This window comes from Rattus rattus, chromosome 12 (genome assembly GCF_011064425.1).
Source record: "Rattus rattus isolate New Zealand chromosome 12, Rrattus_CSIRO_v1, whole genome shotgun sequence".
NCBI classification, from domain to species: domain Eukaryota; kingdom Metazoa; phylum Chordata; class Mammalia; order Rodentia; family Muridae; genus Rattus; species Rattus rattus.
The window spans coordinates 82312594-82333155 of record NC_046165.1 but is presented as its reverse complement, the minus strand read 5'-3'; the positions used below and the strand labels follow the sequence as shown (position 1 = coordinate 82333155).

The window sequence follows — 20562 nt, the reverse complement described above, 5'->3', positions numbered from 1 at the left end:
GCTGGAGAACAATGGATTTTGTGATTATAGATAACTCTTCTAAGTAGTTGCTTCCTATTCCCATTGTGGGGGATTGAACTGAATAGCACACTGTGTTACTGAACAGCACCAGTCTCTTCTGGGAAGGTTCACCACCATAGGAAATAGTTACAGTTAAGGGTAAAGAAGTCTTGGTATAGGGCTGGAGAGATGGCTCACTGGTTAAGAGCTACTAACTGCTCTTCCAGAGAGCCTGAGTTCAAATCCCAGCAACCACATGGTAGCTCACAACCATCTGTAATAAGATCTGATGCCTTCTTCTGGTGTGTCTGAAGACAGCTATAATGTACTTATAGATAATAAACAAACAAATCTTTTTTAAAAAAAGAAGTCTTGGTATAAAGAGTCTGTGTGTTTGTGTAGCAAAATTAGTGACTTGTTCAAAGAAACAAGTATTCTGTTCAAGGGAGAAAAGGAGGAACTGTACACACACTAGGTTCTTGAGAGGGCATGAAAATGAATGACTGTGGAAAACTTGGCTTTCCATAGCCTCAAGGAGCCTTCTTCCATTGTGATGAGAAGAAGGCACATATTATGGATGCAAGGAAGTTGATAGAGTCCAAGTTATTTGGTTGAGTAATGCTTAAAGAGATCTTATTCAAATATTATTATGTAAATATACTAGCAGTTGGCAGTGGAAGTGTCATGGTATGGCATAAAGTTATGACAAGATTCCTTTTTTTTTTGGAGTGTTCTGCAATGTCTAACACCAAGTTTCCAGTTTAAGTTTATGCTTTGTAAACTGGATGAAAGGTAATAAGGGTAGAAACTTGCTCTGGGGAATATCTCTACAGGCATGGCTACCTGTGTCTATACAAAAATATTTTCAGGTAAGTGGGAGAAAAGAGAGCTATGGAGGGAGATAGGGTGAGGCCAGCAGGTTTTCTTCAGCACTTGTAACATCTGAGGGCATGGGCTACCTTTGAGAGAGAGGTGAAAGGCTTTGCTTAGGGGAATAGCTAGCAATTCCCTTGTAGTGTTACAAAGAGCTTAGAGAAAATTTCAAGAGACTGGGATACTTTGGAAGTACACGGCCATCTTATATGTACATACTCATATTAGGCACTTAAGGGGGTGGAGTATGAAGTTTCTCCCCTACAGAAGGGTGATCTGTTTAGTAGCACTGAAGACTCTTAAAGAAGTTGATTAGCCACTTATGATGGCAACAAAATCCAGTTCATACACATTGAATCAATATGAACATTTGACCATGTGAGTATTAGTGATTAATTCTATTTAGATTCAAATGATTGTAATTTAATCTTTCCATGAAAACTGTGTTAGATCTATTCTCTTGTTTTAAAGTCTCACCCCATGTTAGTTTTCAAGTAGTTATTTTTGAAACATTGTCATGATTCATGACATGTGATATATTGTAATACATTGCAAAATGTATTGTTAAAATACCAAGAGTTATAAGACAAATGACCATAACTTATAAAATGTCTCTCCCTTCAATCACTACGTTTCTGTGTGAGAAATAAATGGTCTTACTTGTGTGGGAATATGCTACACACTAAAGGTATGTACTTCATGGAATTAAGGAATGCTACAAAAAGAGGAAATGGCTCTGACTTAGGTCCACTCATAATAGTGAGTGGCCAAAGAGGCCAACTGTGTCTATAGCAGCTGATAAATGAGGCTTATGATCATTAATGTGTATGCAGTAGTGAGAATTGCAGTGGTTATCAGTTGAGCTACTCGCAATATGGCTCATCATGTAGACTTGCTGCCAAGCCCGATGGCACGAGTTCACTTCCCGGAACCTGTGAAGGACACATCTGACTCTCAAAATCCCTCCAGCCTCCACATCTGTGTGGTATCATGCCCATGCTGCATGTACTTCAAATAAATATAAAAATATAAATGCAGCAGAATTCCGCCAAGGCGAAATGAATTAGCACTGTAAAGAAGAAGGTGAGACAGAAAGATGACCCCTCTTTTTTAGTGTGCCGTACAGTGAAATACTGTGCAGTATTCTGCAGTTGGTGCTCAAGAGTAACAGGCATTGTGAGGCATTCTGTCACTTCTTGGAAGTTATGGAAGCGCCCCTCCCCTGAAAGGAAATAGAGAAGATTGCATCTAGGGAAAGAGGGGGGTGCGCAGGAAATCTTCAGAGCGGTAGAGGGAGAAGAAACTGCAGTTGGGATGTATTGTATGAGAAAAATCAATTAGAACTATGCTCGTGGAATTGAGAGAGAGATTTAAACTATTAGCAGTGGTCTGGTTTCTTCACAGGCTGGAGCAGGAACACTGAACATTCTGCCCAGGCCACAGAGTGAACTCAATACCAGCATGGGTAACTTAGCTAGACTCTGCTTTTAAAAGGCTAAGGATCTTAGGAGGCATGAGAGGCTTGAATAGCACACACGAGATCCTAGGGTCAATCTCTAGTACAGGGGGAGAGAAAGGGGGAGGGGGAGGAGGAAGGATGGGGGAGCCTCCTGAGTATAGATTTCTTAGCATTGCTATTAAAATGAGCAAGCTAAATTTTGTTTCATGATTGGTCATAGATAGGCTAAATAACTACATAAAACAAAGCCATAAGATCTCGCAGTGAATGATATCAAGTATTTCCTGTGCACCATGTCAGAATTTTGTGTAAATCCTCATCTTGACTTCTCCCAGCTGTGTAATTAGGTAAAATTAGTTTTTGTGTTTTATAGACGAGGGACAAGGCACTTGGAGAGGAGTGGTGTATCTTTCCCTAGGTCACTGCCAATAAGTGACAAAATTGACTAAACTCATGGCCGTTTAACTCCATAGTTCTCTCCAGTCTCTGGCAAACGTTGTTCCAATAAGTAGTTTAATGTAGAATAAAAGGAATTTGGTGAACACAGTATGCAGTCAGAAGAAGCGTCTGTGCTGAATGGTTTTACTTACTTGCTTGCAGTGGTGCACAATTGTCTTTTTAATCCTTTGCCTAAAATCAATCAATCAATCAATCTCTACTGAAATGTGATATATATATATATTTACATATATATTTATGTAATTTTGCGTGTGGTTTTGTGTAATGTTGGTGTTTTCTTCTGTTGTCTCCATCAGTCTTTTGAGATGGCATCTTGTACTGCATCTGAAGCATGCTGACTCAGTTGAACTGCCAGCAAGCCACAGACATTCTTCTCACCCCATTCCTCTGGCTCTAGAGTTACCGACGTTGTATGCTCTGATGTCCACTTTTTTTACATAGGCGCTGGAGAACCCAATTCAGGGTCTTGTGCTCTGTAGTAAGCTTTTTACCCACAGAAACACCTCCCCAGCCCTCCACGTAATTGTGAATAGATTGAATTTTTGTGTCAGTGTTGGAGAGTGAACCCAGGCCTCCTGCATCCTATCTAGGCAAATGGTCTACCACTGAGGTCATCCTACTCCTTCTTAAGACTAAAGTGTAATCTCGCCTCACGTGACTGAAACGCCCGTGGGCTACCTTACATTTTAAGAGTAAAGGTACTGTGTAGTCTGTGGATTAGGGTCAGGTTGTGTCTCAGCAGCTGCTTGTGAGATGGACTCTAACATGATGGTGGTGATGCCTACACTTTAAATCAAATTTGAAAGGGTGACTGGATTGGTGCACGAAGTACGACCTTACACCTTGCAGATGCTAGCGTGAAGAAGGAAAATAATTAGCTTGCAAGGCCATGTCAGGTAGTGCTAACTTCTTCTTTCTCAGTTTTTAAGCAGCATGTGAGATAAAATGCAGCTCTTACTGTACTCCTTGCCAAATGAAACCCCCATCACCACAAAAACCATTTGTAATTTGTTAGCTTTCACCTTTAACATCGGATATAGAAATTAAAGCTATTGTTTCATTCCTTCACCCTGGTGTCTATGACTTTGAGAAAGGGTGCTATGTAACTAACTCATGATGAACTAGAATTCGCTATGTAGCTGAGGATGACCTTGAACTCTGGAGCCACCTCTCTCTTCCTCCCAAGAACTAGGATTATCATTCATGACACCCCAACTTGAACCTTTGTCTTTAGTCCCATCTTTGAACCAGGGTGTGGCCATCAGTGACTTATTCCTAAATCTCATTGAAGTTTCACATTTGCTGGGTAAAAAGGTGGACTTTTAGTGCGGTGCCCCCTCCTCTCTTCTCAGTAACAGAAATGAAGCTTCTTTGTCTATATATTCTGTACAGCCAAAGTCAGGGAGTTGGACAGTTGATTTTACTCTTTCTGGTCATAATGTCACACTTAATCTTGGTTGATTCCAAAGGAGTCGAGAATGTGGGAAGGCACTGTGCTCTGGCAGAATGTGGCTGATGGGGAGGTCAATATAAACGATTCCCCTGCTGCTCTCTTGTTTTTTTGGTTTGTCAGCCTGATGGGGGAAATGGCCCTGGGATTCTAACTGCGTCTTTCTGAGGTGACTGCTCACCGGATCTAGAAGGGTTAGTTAGATGACTGGTGGTGATCAGACACGATTGCTGTGGGAGACTGTGAATCCGTTGGCATACCACAACCGACAGTTTTCCAGAGGAACTTGGCATCTGAATGCAAAACGTCTATATTTTTAAGTGTAGGTAACTAATCTGAGGTTATAAAAAATTAGAGGCCAATTAAAGTATATCTGTTGACTAGGATCTATATAGACTATTAATTTGTGGGAAGAGATACATTCTTACAGTGATACACACACACACACACACACACACACACACACACACACACACAAGAATGGAGAATTAAGAACCTTTGTTCTGATCTGGAAATGTTAGAATTCCCTAGATGTAGAGGCACTTGTTCTGATCCTATATCTACCTCATGATTCGGTCATGATCCTATATCTATCTCATGATTCGGTCAGTGAGCCACCCTTCCTCCTAGACAATAGGTTAAGAGGGAAAAGTTGCTCTCACTATGGTTGAGAGCTTGGAGGGAGAGTCACCTGTGGGACTTTGTCTTCCTGACTCACTGAAAGAGGAAGAATATCCACAAACTAGCATGGCAACTGCAGGTCCTTTTGATCCGTAAAGGTGATGACGAACTTTCATTTACTACAGGTAACACCGGAGATAGGAGGGCTGCTATGTGTTAATGCGACCTCACTCTGTAGAAATGCTCGATACTAACAAGTACATCAAAAACCATACTTTATTTTATGTATAGCAATACAATTTACATATTAAATAACACTATAATAGAATGATTTGATATAGTTTTAAACAGAAGGAAAAAGGGAAAAAATTTCAGGTTATAAAACCCCTCCCCTCCCACGGAACAAATCTTTAAAAAAAAAAAATCACTTTTTCCAAAATGGGTCAATGTGACAAATGTATTCAGCGACTAGTCATGTCTAATTGCTATTGCACTAATGGTCGATGGAATTAAAAAGAACGCCCGACATTCACAATCACTACCTCAAAGGAAGAACACACGGAGTCTTTTGGAATGCAAAGATGGTTCTCGCTACTTCAATACACAGAAGTTCACATATCCACCACAGGGGGGAAAAACAACAAAAAGAACTGTGACATCGTTGAAACTAGAAAAAAATTAGCTTTATATGAAAATATAAAATTCTATGATTATATACCATAGATACAAAGCTCCCAGAAGATGCTTACTCGAGCAACAAAATATTTACAGGTTTAGCGTTTTTTTTAGCTGTTTGAGAATGAAGCGAAAGAGACAGGCGTCGACATGGAGGTGGGGTTCTTTAGAAACAACGGCTGCTTGCTAGTCTCAAATGTCCTAACAAAAAAGGAGTCACTACCCCAAATGTTGGAGAGTTACGACATTTTATAAAATTGACTGTCTCCTTTTCTGGAGAGGTTTATTCCTTAAAACTCAAGATAGTTTTTCTTGAAATTAATTATTCTCTGTAGAAAAGGCTTCCCTTTGCAAATATTTAACAAAAATACTAAAAACATTTTAATGGCTAAGACAAAAGTAGAGGCCAAATGTCATTATAATTTCCTTTATTAATTTTTTTTGACCATGCCTTCTTTCTAGAGATAAATAAAGCCAATGCTGTGTTAGGTGGGGACTAAGGGAAAGTACAAAAGGCTGCATGAATTACAGCTGCTATGGAGGAAAAGAGCAGGCATTCCCTTCATATAAACATTTACTGGCACCGTTTGAACAGAAACTTTAGAACATCGGGGTTGAGAATGCATTCTCCAGCGGAATTGCAAAAGCTGTAACAGAACTATATTTTGATGACTTTTTCTTAAATTATGATGAGTTTGGGTTTTTTTTTTAATATCTTCTTTTTTGCTTAGAATTAGTAATGTGTATCTTTGGTAAAGTGGTATCTATATTTTAATTTTAAATGCAGTATATATGCATTTAAGAAAAGGTCATGAGAAGGCAGTTGTGCTGTGTCCTTATAAAACAATCACGGTGTCTTACTGGCTTCACTGTCATTCTGGGGTAAAAACTACCAACCAGACCTGCAACACCAGAACCCTTTTTTCACCTTGAACACTATAACTTTTTTTTTTTTTAACTTTGCTGGATTTTTCTATTCACCACGGGCTCTCAAAGCTCACGTAAAGTTTAAGAAAACCATCAAACTAAATTGTACTTATTCTTGAAACTCAGAAGGATATATATCTCAAAGATGATATATGGTTTGATGGTTTGACGTACAAGAAACCTTGCGGGTGTCTCTAAAACATGTGATGTCCAACATGTCCACCTGCTCTAGTTACAACCATTCAGCTTGGTTTGGTTTGTAATTTTCATCTCCCTGGAGGTAAATTCATACAAACAGCATATCCCATGAACTCTCACATTGGCTTTAGCACTAGTTATACCCTTCCCCTTGACTGTAAATAGTATTAACCTTCTTACGCACTTAAGCCACGTGCTTACGTCTCAAAGAAAACAACATCTTTGGAACTCTTTGCCTCTCTGGAAAGATGCAAAAAATATTTTTGCCAACAGCAAAGAATAGTGAAGATAAATATTGTGGTGAACATGAGGACTGAGAACAGCTGAAGGGAACTATCGTCCCCAGGAAAGGACGTGTGGACTGCTTTGGCAAAATGGGCACAGAGCAACTGTGCAGAGTCCAGTAGGCTGGCATCTGTAGGCTTTGGCTCAAGGCTGCTGTAGACGTGTAGGCTGCCCACAGGAAGCCTCTCACCCGCCTTGGTTATATCTCTACTCCACTTCTTTCACTCCTTCTCCCCTCCTTCTTCCCTCACTAGTTAGTGGAAGAGAGAGTCCCGGAACTGTAGAGAGTATGCAATTCCATTCATCGAATCCTGCGTAAACAGCACAGAAAGTAATACTTGCCACTTGTCTTCTAATCCATGTTACTTTTACTAAGAGACAATCGAGAGACTGTGGACTGGAATGTCAATTCTGAATGGCGGAGTCACCGAGCATCTAACTGAAAAGCATTAGCTAATATCGGATCTGTGCACAGCAAAGAGAATCCACTGGATTGACTAGGAAGCCGTAGCTCTTAACTTTTTCCTTCCTTATTTCCCTCAGCCTCTAAGAGTTGTTTCTTATGGTTAATCCTTTGTATTGTGCAGAGGTGAGCCCTCTGGTGGGGCCGAAGGGGTTGGTCAATCCACCTAGCACAGACACTTAAGCGGACTCGGCTGCATTTTCGAAAGCCAGCCTCCCAATTCTGTGTGTGTGCACACACTCTCTTCATGAGCCTCTACTGGCCTGGCCCATGCATTAAAACCCTTGGACTTGGCCTGTGACCCTCTCCTTAGCAGCTCTGGTTCTCCGGCACTTCTGTGACTAGTTCCAGATAAACGACTCAAGCACAATAAAGCCTCATTCCCGCTGAGAGGCTGCCTTCTTCCTTCTAATGCTTTCTGGCAATAAAGAGGAAACCAGTCTTGGGGGATGATTTCAAGTCTGCCAGAAGTTGACTTTCAAAAGGAAACAGGAACAGGAAGGTGCAGATCCTGGTTAAAAGTTTAGTGGTTTTTCTTTTGTTTTAAACAAACTCAAATGAAATGGCTTAATTGTGCTTTCAGTTTGCACACAAGGACCACGTGCTGAAAGCAGACGCAGAGCCCGGACTCTGGGCTTCCTAACGACCACTGCCATCTTTTAGGGTCGTTCGTTTGCTTGTAAGCATCCACAAGTCTTAAAACCCAGTCTAAAACGGAGATGCCATCTTTCATTCAAGAACTAGATTTTTCTCTTGAAGATTCCTATTTCTTTCTCAAAGTAAGACTGATTCATCTACAGGGATTGAGTCCCACACATATTTCCAATTCCATCTTAAGTAGAATATGGATGTAATTAAGAGATTTATTATGAAACATTTGGCAAAAAAAAAAAAAGAATGCTGTGTATAGGTAGTGTTTATTAGATTGCTCTAGGAGTAGTTAGTAGGGGCTTTTCAACGACTACGTTTAAATTTCAATACCTATTTTGCTTTTGTAGCTACTGTGGTACTATTTACCAAAAAGCTATAGTGGGATTAACTAAAGAATGCCACCAGTAAATTGCGTAAAAGAAGGCCATCTTCCCATTGTAAAAGACAGCCCTGAGTTTGAGGGCGTAGCTACTTCAGAGAGTAATGGAAATAACACACACTGTCCACATAGCTACTGTGAAATCTGTAATACAGAATGATTCTTTATTTTGACACATTTCAACTGTGAATATAACTTGGTAACTAATAGGAGATGTTCACATGAAGTAACTCTTGAGCCCTCTTAACTTCTCAGTGGATTCTTTAGTCATTACAAATGGAACTGATGTTGACAGACCTTAAGAGCTCCCAGTAACCTGCTGTCCTGCAAAAGGAGACGATGCCCATCCACTCCATTGAAACAGAAGGCGTAATTATCGAACAGTGCCTAGAAAACAGAGGGGACCGAGAAAAGTACAGTGCTGCCTGCTAGGAAATTGCAGTTGCTTGAGAATAATAATAAAACTGAGATTCACTGTCAGAACAAAGACTTTCACTGCACGGAACTGAAAAAAAAAATAGCATGGATGTGGTCATGGAATGTCACATCAGGGTTTCTGTAGTATTAGATTATAGGCAGTAACACTGATCATATAGTGCAAACTAGGTAAAGTTGCGTTTCACTGTGTGAAATGAACAGGCGCAAATGCTCAGTAGGATACCATTAAGACAGAAAATGGCAAAAAATAAATATCAAAAGTTTTATCAGTGTAAAAAAGTAACTGGGTTATTGTATAACCTAGAGTCTGGCAAAAAAGGCCTCAAAAAAGTTCTGTCTTTACAAGTCTCAGAAGTTTACAAAGGAAGTGCCCTTTCCGGGGTCCAGTCACACCAGAGACTCCATGCTCTCTGCAGGGTCCGACTCCTCTGCAGTTAGCACAGCACCATTTTTGTCCCCTGTCATGGGACCGTTTCCATTTTCTTTAGTGCTGACCAAGCTGAGCATTGCTTTGTAGACAAACTGGTATTGTTCCTGGAAGGCAAGAAGGAAGAGTGGGTTAGACATCGTGTCTAAGATGGAAAGACTGCTCAAAAAAAATATACTTCTAGAAAACACTCCCAGAGAGACAAGAAGAGCAGAAATCTCATCTTAAGAGACTTTAAAAGCGACCGTTTGAACCCTTAATCACTGAGCTCTGCACTGTTTTCATGTCCTACCGGTCCCTGTTTTAGTGTTGGTGACTCGCTAAGAAAAAAGAATAACCTTATTTTGTAACTGGACAACACACTACTAATAAGCAAAGGTTTCCTTTTATCTACGACATTACACATATTTCGGGCTGGATAATTCTGTGTTGGCAAGGGCTGTCTGCACATGGTACGGTGTTTACCAGTAGCAGCCTTGGCCTTTATACAGGAAATGCCAGAGCACTTCAGTCCAGTTGTGAAACCCAGTAAGTCTCCAGATACTGCCGGATGTCTCCTGCTCAGCACACCCTGGTTAAGAGCCCCAGGTCTAGAGTATAAATCTGTGGGTCGCCCAATACTGTGAAGGTTTGATGCATACGCAAACTACTTACAATGTCTGTGAATACTCCAGGTCTCATAAGGTTGATCATTTTTGCCACCTGGAACACATCCACAGCGTTTTCATTCTCTAGCTGCTGGGACAAGGTGGTAAGGGCACACAGCATTCCTGCAGAAACTGCTCCATACCTAGGGACGAGAGAAGAAGGTTGATTCTAGATTTGTTAATGGGGTGCACGTGGCAGAAGGAAATTACCTCCTTGTATTTCCTCAGGAATTAGGTGCGTTGGTGTCTATTCCAGAAGACAGAGCGATTTAAAAGTTTGACGGGAGGAGGGATTTACAAGTTCACACACAGGGGAAAGGCTGGAAGAAGCTGAGGAGGAGGGCAACCCCATAAGAAAACCAGCAGTCACAACTAACCAGGACCCCAGAGATCTCTTAGACACTGGGCCACCAACCAGGCAGCATACACCAGCTGATCTGAGCCCCCACCCCCAACCCCCGACACCTATACAGGAGAGGATTGCCTGGCCTGGCCTCAGTGAGAGAAGACATGCCTTACCCTCGAGAGACTTAAGACCCCGGGAAGTGAGGAGGCCTGGCGTGGGAGTTGTGGAGACAGGGGAAGGGGTAGGGGGAAGAGAAATGGGATGAAGGATGAGGAACTGTGGGAGGGCTGACTGGGAGGGAGGGGGTGATAACTGTAAAACAATAAAAGTAATAAAAAATTTTATAGTCCATTAAAAAGACATTTTTATGAATATAAAATCTGCCAAACTGCTCCAATAGAACAATAGAAACGTAGCTTGATATCTAATCAGAAACAAAAGGCTCACAAACAGACATGGAAATATTACAGGTTTGGTGTTGGATAACCTATCTGGGAAGACTGAGTAGGTAGCAGTATTGCACGGGCACTGGAATACACAGGTGGGGAAAAAAGCAAGCCAACCCAGGGTGAGAGCCTTGCTTAGTTCCTATCACATAAATAGGAAGCGCTACAGGGCCCTCATTTTCCAATGTCTTTAAACATACAGTGTCCACTCTGTTGCCATCTTGGCCTTTAATAGCTGAGCCTTCTCTCCAACCCTCAGGCAGATAAACTGAACTTAGAGAAATCTCACTGTATAATGGATGATGTTTTGCCTAACCACAGGTTACGTTTATGTCGTTCCTGTCAGATCACAGTGTGCCTGGGAATTCCTGTCACCAGTGACATCATAACGCAGAAGCATCCCGGTGTAGCAGCACATCTATCTATGTTTGTGTTAATGCTGGTTTCAACAGGCTTCTCTGAGGTCAGTCCTAGACAGGTAAAGCAGTACAGTCTCCTCGCAGCGTGTCAGAGGTGGCCACATCCACACCAGGACATTGTACGACAGATTAACAGCCAACTGGTGAATCTCTAAGGACTTAGGGATTTTATTATGTATGAACGGATGTGACTCAAAACAAGTCAGAACTTCCAAAGTTCTTCGCATTACAGGTTTCAAAGATACCGCCAGGTGGCTCTCCTTCAAACCGATTGCTACCTGGTCAGATGCTAGTTTCTCCTCACTTCAAGCTTTAAAAGCCTTTGTGAAGCTGATGGCTGATTTCCTTGAGTGTGAAGAAAGTCCTTAATACGATTTTTAGCCATCTGAGTGTATTTTCTCTCTGAGCTTCTTCCGCTAATAAACTTCGGGTAACATCTGTTACGTTTGCTGCTTTCAAATGGTTTTCAGAATGATTTTATCGTGTTCCTGGTACATGTTTCAAGGGCTTCCCCTCTTCTCCAGTTTTTATAAACATTGTTGATGAACATTTTTCTTTCCCTGGGATACGGGCATTTAATTAGGTTTACATCTAAACGATGCAAATCAAGGTTACTTTGGTTTTGAGGGGAGGGAGATTGCGTTTGAGAATGCTGTCTGCAGCCCAGCGTTTTTTTAAGATTTTCTTTTATAGCTTCTAATCTGTGCTCGTCACATTTCCAGAACAGTTTATGAACGTGTACTCTGTTAGAGCCCCAAACCCACATACTGCACATTCTCACTGCAGTCTTCTCAGAACACCTGCAAACTTCTGCTCCACTCTATCCCATTTTAGAAGGGCTTTGGAACCAGACTATCAAGGAACAACAGAGGATGCTAGGATGTTTCGACCCTACAAGAAGATACAGCTGAGTTCAAGGGAAGACATGTCTCTCCAGCTTTTCAGTTTTCCTTCACAACACCATGCCTTTTCTCCATCTATCCGGGTCGGCTGGGTCTCAGCGTTTCCTTTCTATCCTCACGCACTGTGTTTTTGTTTAATTCCCAAGTTTGAGGAATCTCTGCTGCTCCTCCAAGTAGCCTTGTGTGGTACTCACGGCCTGGCTGCCTTCGGTGGATGTACAGAGAAGCGAATGGTGCTGACTTGATGAACCTGGACACAGGTGCACAGCACAATTCTTGAAACTCCGGTAACTCGTAGGTTCTCTGGGCAGTGGACATATGATGTGAGCGCTGCATCTTCATGTTTTATTCTTGTCTTTTGTGTTTGCTACCTCGGTTAAACCCTGGATCGTGTAATGTACCAGCACTGGAAGCAGGCATGCTCTTTGTGGAGAAACTACTAAAGATCTGGATAAAAAATGACACCGTGTGTCATGGGCTTCTTGTAAATGACATCTGGTTAAGGATGGTGGCCCGTTTTCTTTGTTTTGGAGGGGGTTTGAATGCATGCTTGCTTATTCCATTATTGATTATGGGTGTTTTCTACTGATTTTTATCTCTCTTGATTTTTTTAAAAATCCCTTTGAAAATGTCTTGGATTCATTCATACATCTTGGTACTAGTTACTATGATGGCCAGGATAAAGCATATTTTCTCATAATGTACAATGTTACTAGATTTTTGTTGGATGCTATTTTACTCCTGATTCTTAAAATATATAAGACTAGCCTGTACATTGCAACTCCGGTGCTAGCCTTCTCTGTTTAAAATGTTCGTGTTCCCTGAAGAAATGTTCTTCATTCTAGTCATCAGGGAAATGCAAGTCAAAACAACCCTGAGATTCCACCTCACACCAGTCAGAATGGCTAAGATCAAAAACTCAGGTGACAGCAGATGCTGTCAAGGATGTGGGGAAAGAGGAACACTCCTCCATTGTTGGTGGGATTGCAAACTGATACAACCATTCTGGAAATCAGTCTGGACATATTACCTGAGGATCCAGCTATACCTCTCCTGGGCATACACCCAAAAGATGCTCCAACATATAACAAGAACACATGCTCCACTATGTTCATAGCAGCCTTATTTATAATAGCCAGAAGCTGGAAAGAACCCAGATGCCCTTCAACAGAGGAATGGATACAGAAAATGTGGTACATCTACACAATGGAATATTACTCAGCTATAAAAAACAATGACTTTATGAAATTCATAGGCAAATGGATGGAACTGGAAAATATCATCCTGAGTGAGGTAACCCAGTCACAAAAGAACACACATGGTATGCACTCACTGATAAGTGAATATTAGCCCAAAAGCTTGAAATACCCAAGATACAATTCACATACCTTATGAAGCTCAAGAAGGAGGAAGACCAAAGTGTGAATGCTTCAGTTCCCCATTAGAAGGGGGAACAAAATTCTCACAGGAGGAAATAAAGGGACAAAAAGTGGAACAGGGACTAAAGGAAAGGTCATTCAGAGACTGCCCCACCTGGGAATCCATCCCATATGCAGCCATCAAACCCAATCACTATCGCTGATGCCAAGAAGTGCTTGCTGACAGGAGCCTGATATGGATGTCTCCTGAGAGGCTCTGATACAGATTAAGATGCTTGCAGCTAACCATCAGACTGAGCACAGGGACCCCAATGGAGGAGTGAGAGAAAGGACTGAAGGAAGGGAAGAGTTTTGCAACCCCATAGGAAGAACAACAATATCAACCAACCAGACCTCCCAGAGCTCCCAGGGACTAAACCACCAACCAAAGAGTACACATAGAGGGACCTATGACTCCAGCCACATATGTAGCAGAAGATGGCATTGTCCAGCATCAATAGGAGGAGAAGCCCTTGGTCCTCTGAAGGCTTGTTTTCCCAGCACAGGGGAACACCAGGGTCTTGAGGTAGGAGTGGGAGCATCCTCACAGAAGCAAGAGAAGGGGGTAGGGGAGGTGGGAGAGTGGGGAAAGGGGGTGACATATGAAATGTAAATACATAAAATATACAATAAAAAATTGTTCGTGCTCTGTAGTCTCACTATTACTGTTATTGTTGCAATGTCATTCAGGGAGAGCTTTGAGGCCCAAGCCCTTGGGGAGCTCTCTCTCTTCCTTACTTCCTGGTAATCACTACTGTGTGCAGTATTCTCTTTGAGATAACCACATACACTGAGTTACCCTTCCCAAAGAAAGTATCCTGCTGTCACCTTTGCTTGATATCAAAGAGGTATATTCAGGTAACGTGACTGGCCCCACAGTCTTACAGTCAGTCTATGGGTAAATTTCAGCTTGCAAACAGATACGGCTAGGAATAGGGACGGGCACATATGTAAACACCATCCACTACCTATGCCTCAAGCTTGGTAAATCACGAAATTATAAGTACACAGGCTCAAGTGCTCACGTTATTTCCCTTACACTGTATTATTTCTGGGTTTTTATCAGAGAGCATGTTGTACCTACGCAAAGGTACAGCAGTACAGTGATCTCCTGCAGCCAAGATTCCACTATGAAGATCAGCAGCTCAGGGACACTCTTCTTCTATCTGCCTCCTCCCCAGATACTTTATTTATAATCAACTTAATGTGGGTAATTTATAAGAGGTAAGGACCTAGAAGAACAGACTTTAAGACACTTGAGAATTATTTGTTTAAGTAAACATGTAAAAACGGAAGAGCCATTTCCTTAATGTATGCCTCTGTGATGTTTGTCACTGTGGCTCCAGGGACACGGACCCTTGATCCTGTGCAGGCCCCTGGAAGCTGGGACTGTAGAAGCACGTCACCTCCCCGATTCCGTTCTGCACCTTCTTGTAGGCCAGGCCTTATTTATTGTTTATGCTTCCTCTCTTTGTTCCCTTCCTTCTTCTTGCTTTCATCTATTAACTACCTGCATTTCAGCACTTTTATCTTTTCTTCTCCCCTAGCTCTTTAAGAAGAGAGCCAAGTTTCTTTTTGAACTTCAATAAATGAAGTTTGGGCTATGGCTCTTTTAGGGGATGTACAGTTTGAAAGTTAATTCTTTGATCATTTCCTATCGTTTTGCAGTTTCAATCTTGATTACCTCTTTAAACCACAAATTATTTAATAAATAATTTTGAATATGAGGATTTCGGTTTCCGTTAATAGGATCCAGAATCATATTGAACTCTGGGTTTCTAATGTCACAACATTAATGCGTTGTGACAAAGGAGTGTGGCTTTGTATCCGGTTCGCAGTGATTTATTGAGATTCAATTTTTGGTCAATTTATATAAGGAAGCCGTTATTTCCACAGACTCACTCTCATGCAGAACCGTAAGTGCCGGTGTGTCTGCACCAACACCAGGTAGAACTCAGTTTCCAGTGTCTCCTGGCTAGTTCAGTTTCGGAACTGGATTCTTCTCTGTGTCTGAAACCTTTAGCTGTTGTTTGTCTTTGGGTTTTGTGCAACACTTCTTAGACCAGAGACCCCATGTCTAACCTCTGCTAGTTCTACGTTAGTCCCCTCCATTCCGCCACAGCCCACCTCTTTCATTTTTACTAACAGTAATTTTCATTTTTTATGTATTGCTTTTGTTAACTGGCTCATAATATGTGTTTATACTCATTCCATAGAAGCCCCCATTGGCTCTCTAAATGTATTACTTTAATACCCGCTACGATTGCTCCATTTTACTGGTTTTGTTTGGTCCTGTCTCATTGTGTTCTCTTTGTCAGATTCTAAGCTGTACTAAGTCAGCCTTATTTTCACAGTGTTTTTAAGAAGTCATCTGACTGACTTGGTTTCATGAAGGAAGCAATTTAATCTTTACTTAACTTGTTCCAGTGGAATCATTAAACCTAGGGAACCTCCTCCACCCCCATTTATTTTCCTAGCTCTTCTTAAAGGTCAGCTATAGCTAGGCAGATAGGACAGTGGGCTGCCTGCTGTCTGCTCTGGAACACGCTTTCACGAGTGTGCATGCTAGCCTTTCTGTGGGCTGCTGATTATGCTAGCCTTTCTGTGGGCTGCCGATTCTAGCACGGGCCATTCCTAATTCAGGTCTCGCCTTTCAGTCAAGGACAGATGACGTGATGGTAGTTGTGACACACAGCCTAGGTTATTGTGGGCTAGGCTGCCTCCAGTTTTGTGTAAGGACACCTGAGATGTACCTACATGAGGAAAGCACCCAATGTCACCTTTCCTAGAAGTGTGTGAGCATCAAGGCTTAAGTAAGCCTAAAGGCTGAAATCTAATATACTTACACATCTAACACTCGAATATAAGAAAGACCGAAGAAAATAAAGGCCGCTCCATTTAGACCTTTACGCACTGTGTGGGATTGAATAACATTTGCTGGGTTTCATTCAGAACTACATGGACGGATCTTACTAACTTACAGGCTACATTACACAAGAGTTGTATATAAATCCACTGGTTTTGGAAGTTGGCTCAGTATACGTTCTCCAGTTAAAAGTAATGCTAGCTTAGTGCTTTTGTTTTGTTTATTTGTTTTTGCCGAAGTATTGGGTCTGTGTTGATTCTAAAACAGATGAAGGTCCACGTCTGGTGGGCATGCTATCCATGGCCACAAAAGGGGCAATACTATACCTTTAGACTGTTTTGAAGATTATAGCTGGGGAACTTGACATGGTATTGGGAGGTGCCCTGCACTGCATACTGGCAAAGGAGAAAGGCAAACATCAACCTAGCCACAGACCCATCAATCTACAATGGTGACCTGCCTGCAAGATGTGCTGGTGCAACAATGGTACAAAGCTTATGGACCAGCCACCACGATCTGATTTAAGTTAAAGTCCACTGCATGGATGGAACTCATACCCAACAACGCTTGGGGTGCCAGGAACCTGAGACTAGGCCAAGGACCCAGGGGAAAACCAAACACTGCTGTTCCATTAAAGGAACTTAGCAATAAAGTGACTCCTGAAGACATTCTGCTATAGTCAAACATCTGTGCCCTGCTCAACCATCACCAGATAGGCTTCCTTCTGCAGATGAGAACAAATAGAGACCCACAGACAATATACAGACAGCGAGAGACCTTGAAACGCTCAGCCCTAAGGCAGAGGTCTCCATCAAATCTCTCCCCTCAGGGCTTAGGGAAGGAGAGGAAGCAAAAAGAGGGTAAGAGTGAGAGGGAATGAAAGACATTCAGGAAACAAGGCCTAATGCACAAGGCCTTACAAGCAGTACTTACAATCAGAGACAGAGGCAGCTTGCACGGAGCCTGTACAGGGCCACCCTAGACAGGGTCGTAGAATCAAGAGAAGTGGGGACGAGCTCCTTCCCTAACCCGGAAGCCAGAACTAACAGGTAACTGCTTGCAAGTGAAAAATTAGTTTTTTCGAAGGGAATCTCATGGCAGAAACAAACCTCTCTTAAGGATCGGCCCCATGCCCAGCAGTAGATGGACAAGAGGAAACTGAACGGCATCTTTTGAGGTTCTTTGTCTCATAATGTTGTATCAAGGGCATTTTTCTTTTTCTTTTGTTCCTTAAAGGTCCTTTGTGTGGATATATTGTGGCTTCTGGTTTTGTGTTTCTACGAGATTCCTATGTGTCCAGATGTGTACATCTCTATATGTGTTCCTCTTGCTTTTTCTTTGGCTCTTCCTCTTCTGTATGTTTGCTTTGTCTACTCTGATTTGTTTCTATTTTATCCTATTTTCTTTAGATGCCTATTTGTTTACTAAGGAGAAACAGACAGTGTGCGGTCTGGATGACAGGGGAAGTGGGAAAAGGAAGTTTTCTCACTGGATGACAGTGGGAAGTTGTGGGAGAGGAAAACATGATCAGAATAAAATTGTAAGAACAAAGATCTATTTTTGGTAAAATGAAAAAGGAATCAGAGCCAGGAACACTGTCACAGAGCTATCCCTGCGAAGAAGGTAAGATTTCATTGAGAAGTCAGTAGGGTGGGAAAGAAATGCTGCTCTCGGGGAGAAGTAGCAATGTAAATTAAAAATAAAATTAGTCTAGAGTCCAGCATGCTGTAATCCTAGTACTTGAGAGGCCAAGGCAAGAAGGTTGCCATGTCGTGTAGTATGGCCAGCCTGGGCTTATATAATAAGACCTGCCTCAAACAACATCAACGACAACATCAAAACAAACAAATAAACAAACAGATGAAAAGTCTCAGATCCCCAAATTCAAAATCAAATTGAAGTGTGGAGAGTGAATGAGAACAGAAAGCAGGAAAGAATTTAATTAATTAATTAAAGCACAATCTGAATGAGAAAGAGGGAGCAGGAGTGACTACTATAAAAACTAGGAAGGCAGTGAGGAGTCGGGGCTGGGATGGAGGAGGCTCTGAGTCTCACTCAGGGGAGCCCTGCCTGGACTTCAGAGCTTGACAGTGGCCATCTGGAAGCTTAGTGTCTTTCAACAGAGAGGCCAAAAGCTGCATTTTACACTGGATTCCATAAACTGTGTGGTTGATTCCAGCTGACACGAAATATAAATCTATCCAGGTTCTACCCAACTATCTTTCTGTGTTTGTTCTCCCAAGCACACAGTAAATATCATAAAATTATTTTCTTGTGATTCTTAACAGTTGTGACTTGGGGATGTCTCTGCAGCTGCTGGAGTAGAGACCAGTCAATTGGCATTTATTACAGGATTTCTTACCAGCCTAAAGTCTTTGTTCCCAAGACCAAATTATAATAATGGCTAAATTTTTACTTAGGAAATTTCAGGTATTAGGAATTAAAACAGAAAATGTACAACAGAAACCCATGCCTTCTACTGGCCTTGAGTAATGGTTTCATAACATGTCAGGTAGCTCTGGAAATCTCTATATACTCATGACAGAGAATGGACAAGGCAGATCACCTTGTTGTGATATATAAATATATTATGATATACATTTTATAATATGTACATATACATACATACATGTACACAAACATATGTTTAAAAACTTGACTTTCTTGATCTGCTGAAGAGGCCTTGGAGATATAACCCACAGGGATCTCAGATCACATGTTGGGAATTATTAAAGGAGATTAGCTCAGCTACACGGGAAACTAGCTGTCACTATTTGTGTAAAGCATACAACCACTTGAAAAGATTATGTTGCAGGCATCCTGGGTAGGAACAGACTAACCTCGGAATAGACTTGTGCAGGTGAGCACAGCTGCTGTGAATGACACATATTAAGGCTAAGGTGTGCCTGTCCCCAAGGAAGAGCTGCATACTTTTGATGAAGAATAGAAGTGCAATATTTTCCCCTTTTAGAACATACTCTCTAGGAACACTTGGAGCCCAGCTTGACCAATTAAAACATAACCACAACCGTTTTACACATGCGTGTCCACATTGGAAGTAACATGGAGTATTGAAACAGAGAGGAGGTGGTATTCCTTTTGTACTTTTGTGCGAGTTCCGTAAGAACAGCACCCAACCCTAACAAACAGAAACAGACACTTACTCATCATGAACAATGGTGGGGCCATCCCGTGCTAAGGCCTCTTCCTTGATGACGTTGATCAGTTCAAAGGTACTGCTTATGGGGGCATCTGGGTTAGGCCATTTGGGACACTGAAAGTGTCGAACTTCTAGTACATAGTCATCCTGCAACCAAGACAGAATTGTAGGTCTTCTTGTAATTCATATGTCTGTCATCAAATGCCTGATGCCTGCTCCCTAGGAAGCATGCACCACAGGAAACTGAACAATGCTAGGTTGACCAAATTACACAAGACCTACTTGTCATTAAAACATACCATACTTGGGAACAGTAGGATCTTTTTAGTCAGGCAAACAACCAAACCAAACCAATACACCTGTAAGTACATTGTGGCCCACTACCCTAACCTTGACTTATAATAGAAAAGAGAATTAGGGAGGGGCTGAGGTACCATTTAAACTGCTGATATCTCTTATCCTTCTCACAAGGAGGCAGTTATTATATGTGGAAATGGTGTCTATTAAAGTGTCATCTTCGCAGCACAAGGCTTTCTTTCCGATGTCAAAGGAAGCAGCCCTCTCCCCTATATTGAATATTATCCCATATTCATTATGGGATAATTATCTTTAAGCCAGAAGATCTACTTAATGTTACTCAACCAGAGACTGTTACGTCTCATCTACCCAGTTGACAAAAAGCAAATATTTGAGGGAAGGAAAACCAGAATGCATTTCTTTAAAATTAAGTCTTCTCCAAACAGCAGAGCCCATCTCCGAGGTAGAGAAATCACTTCATTATTACTTAAAAGGATGACAGGGGCTCCAGGTTGGGCGGTTGCAGACGGAGGATGGTTTAAGTTACCTGTGTAGCTTCAAGGATGAAGTCATGGATGATAATCTGTTCTTCATTGGAGAGGCACAGCCTGTCTTTGCTGATGAGTGTGACAGTAAAGGCCTCGCAGTTCATAGATTCTTCACGACTCGGCCAGTACACAAACTCATCTTCTGCCTTTGGGAACCAAGAAAACGAATTCTTTCACAGTGTAACCGAATCTGTTTTTCATTTTTCTT

General features: G+C 41.7%; 1 protein-coding gene across 2 annotated transcripts in view; it reads right to left on the bottom strand.

The window, feature by feature from the left end:
• Window positions 1–8573: 8573 nt before the first annotated feature.
• Window positions 8574–20562, bottom strand: part of Ptprg (protein tyrosine phosphatase receptor type G) — a 671028-nt gene continuing 659039 nt past the window's right edge. For both annotated transcript variants that reach the window (XM_032918016.1, XM_032918017.1), the window contains 4 exons: window positions 20354–20500; window positions 19514–19656; window positions 9960–10095; window positions 8574–9412 (listed from right to left, as the gene is read on the bottom strand). In XM_032918016.1, coding sequence (XP_032773907.1) covers window positions 9266–9412; window positions 9960–10095; window positions 19514–19656; window positions 20354–20500 — 573 coding nt within the window. In that variant the 3' untranslated portion in view covers window positions 8574–9265. The remainder of the gene's footprint in view (window positions 9413–9959; window positions 10096–19513; window positions 19657–20353; window positions 20501–20562) is intronic.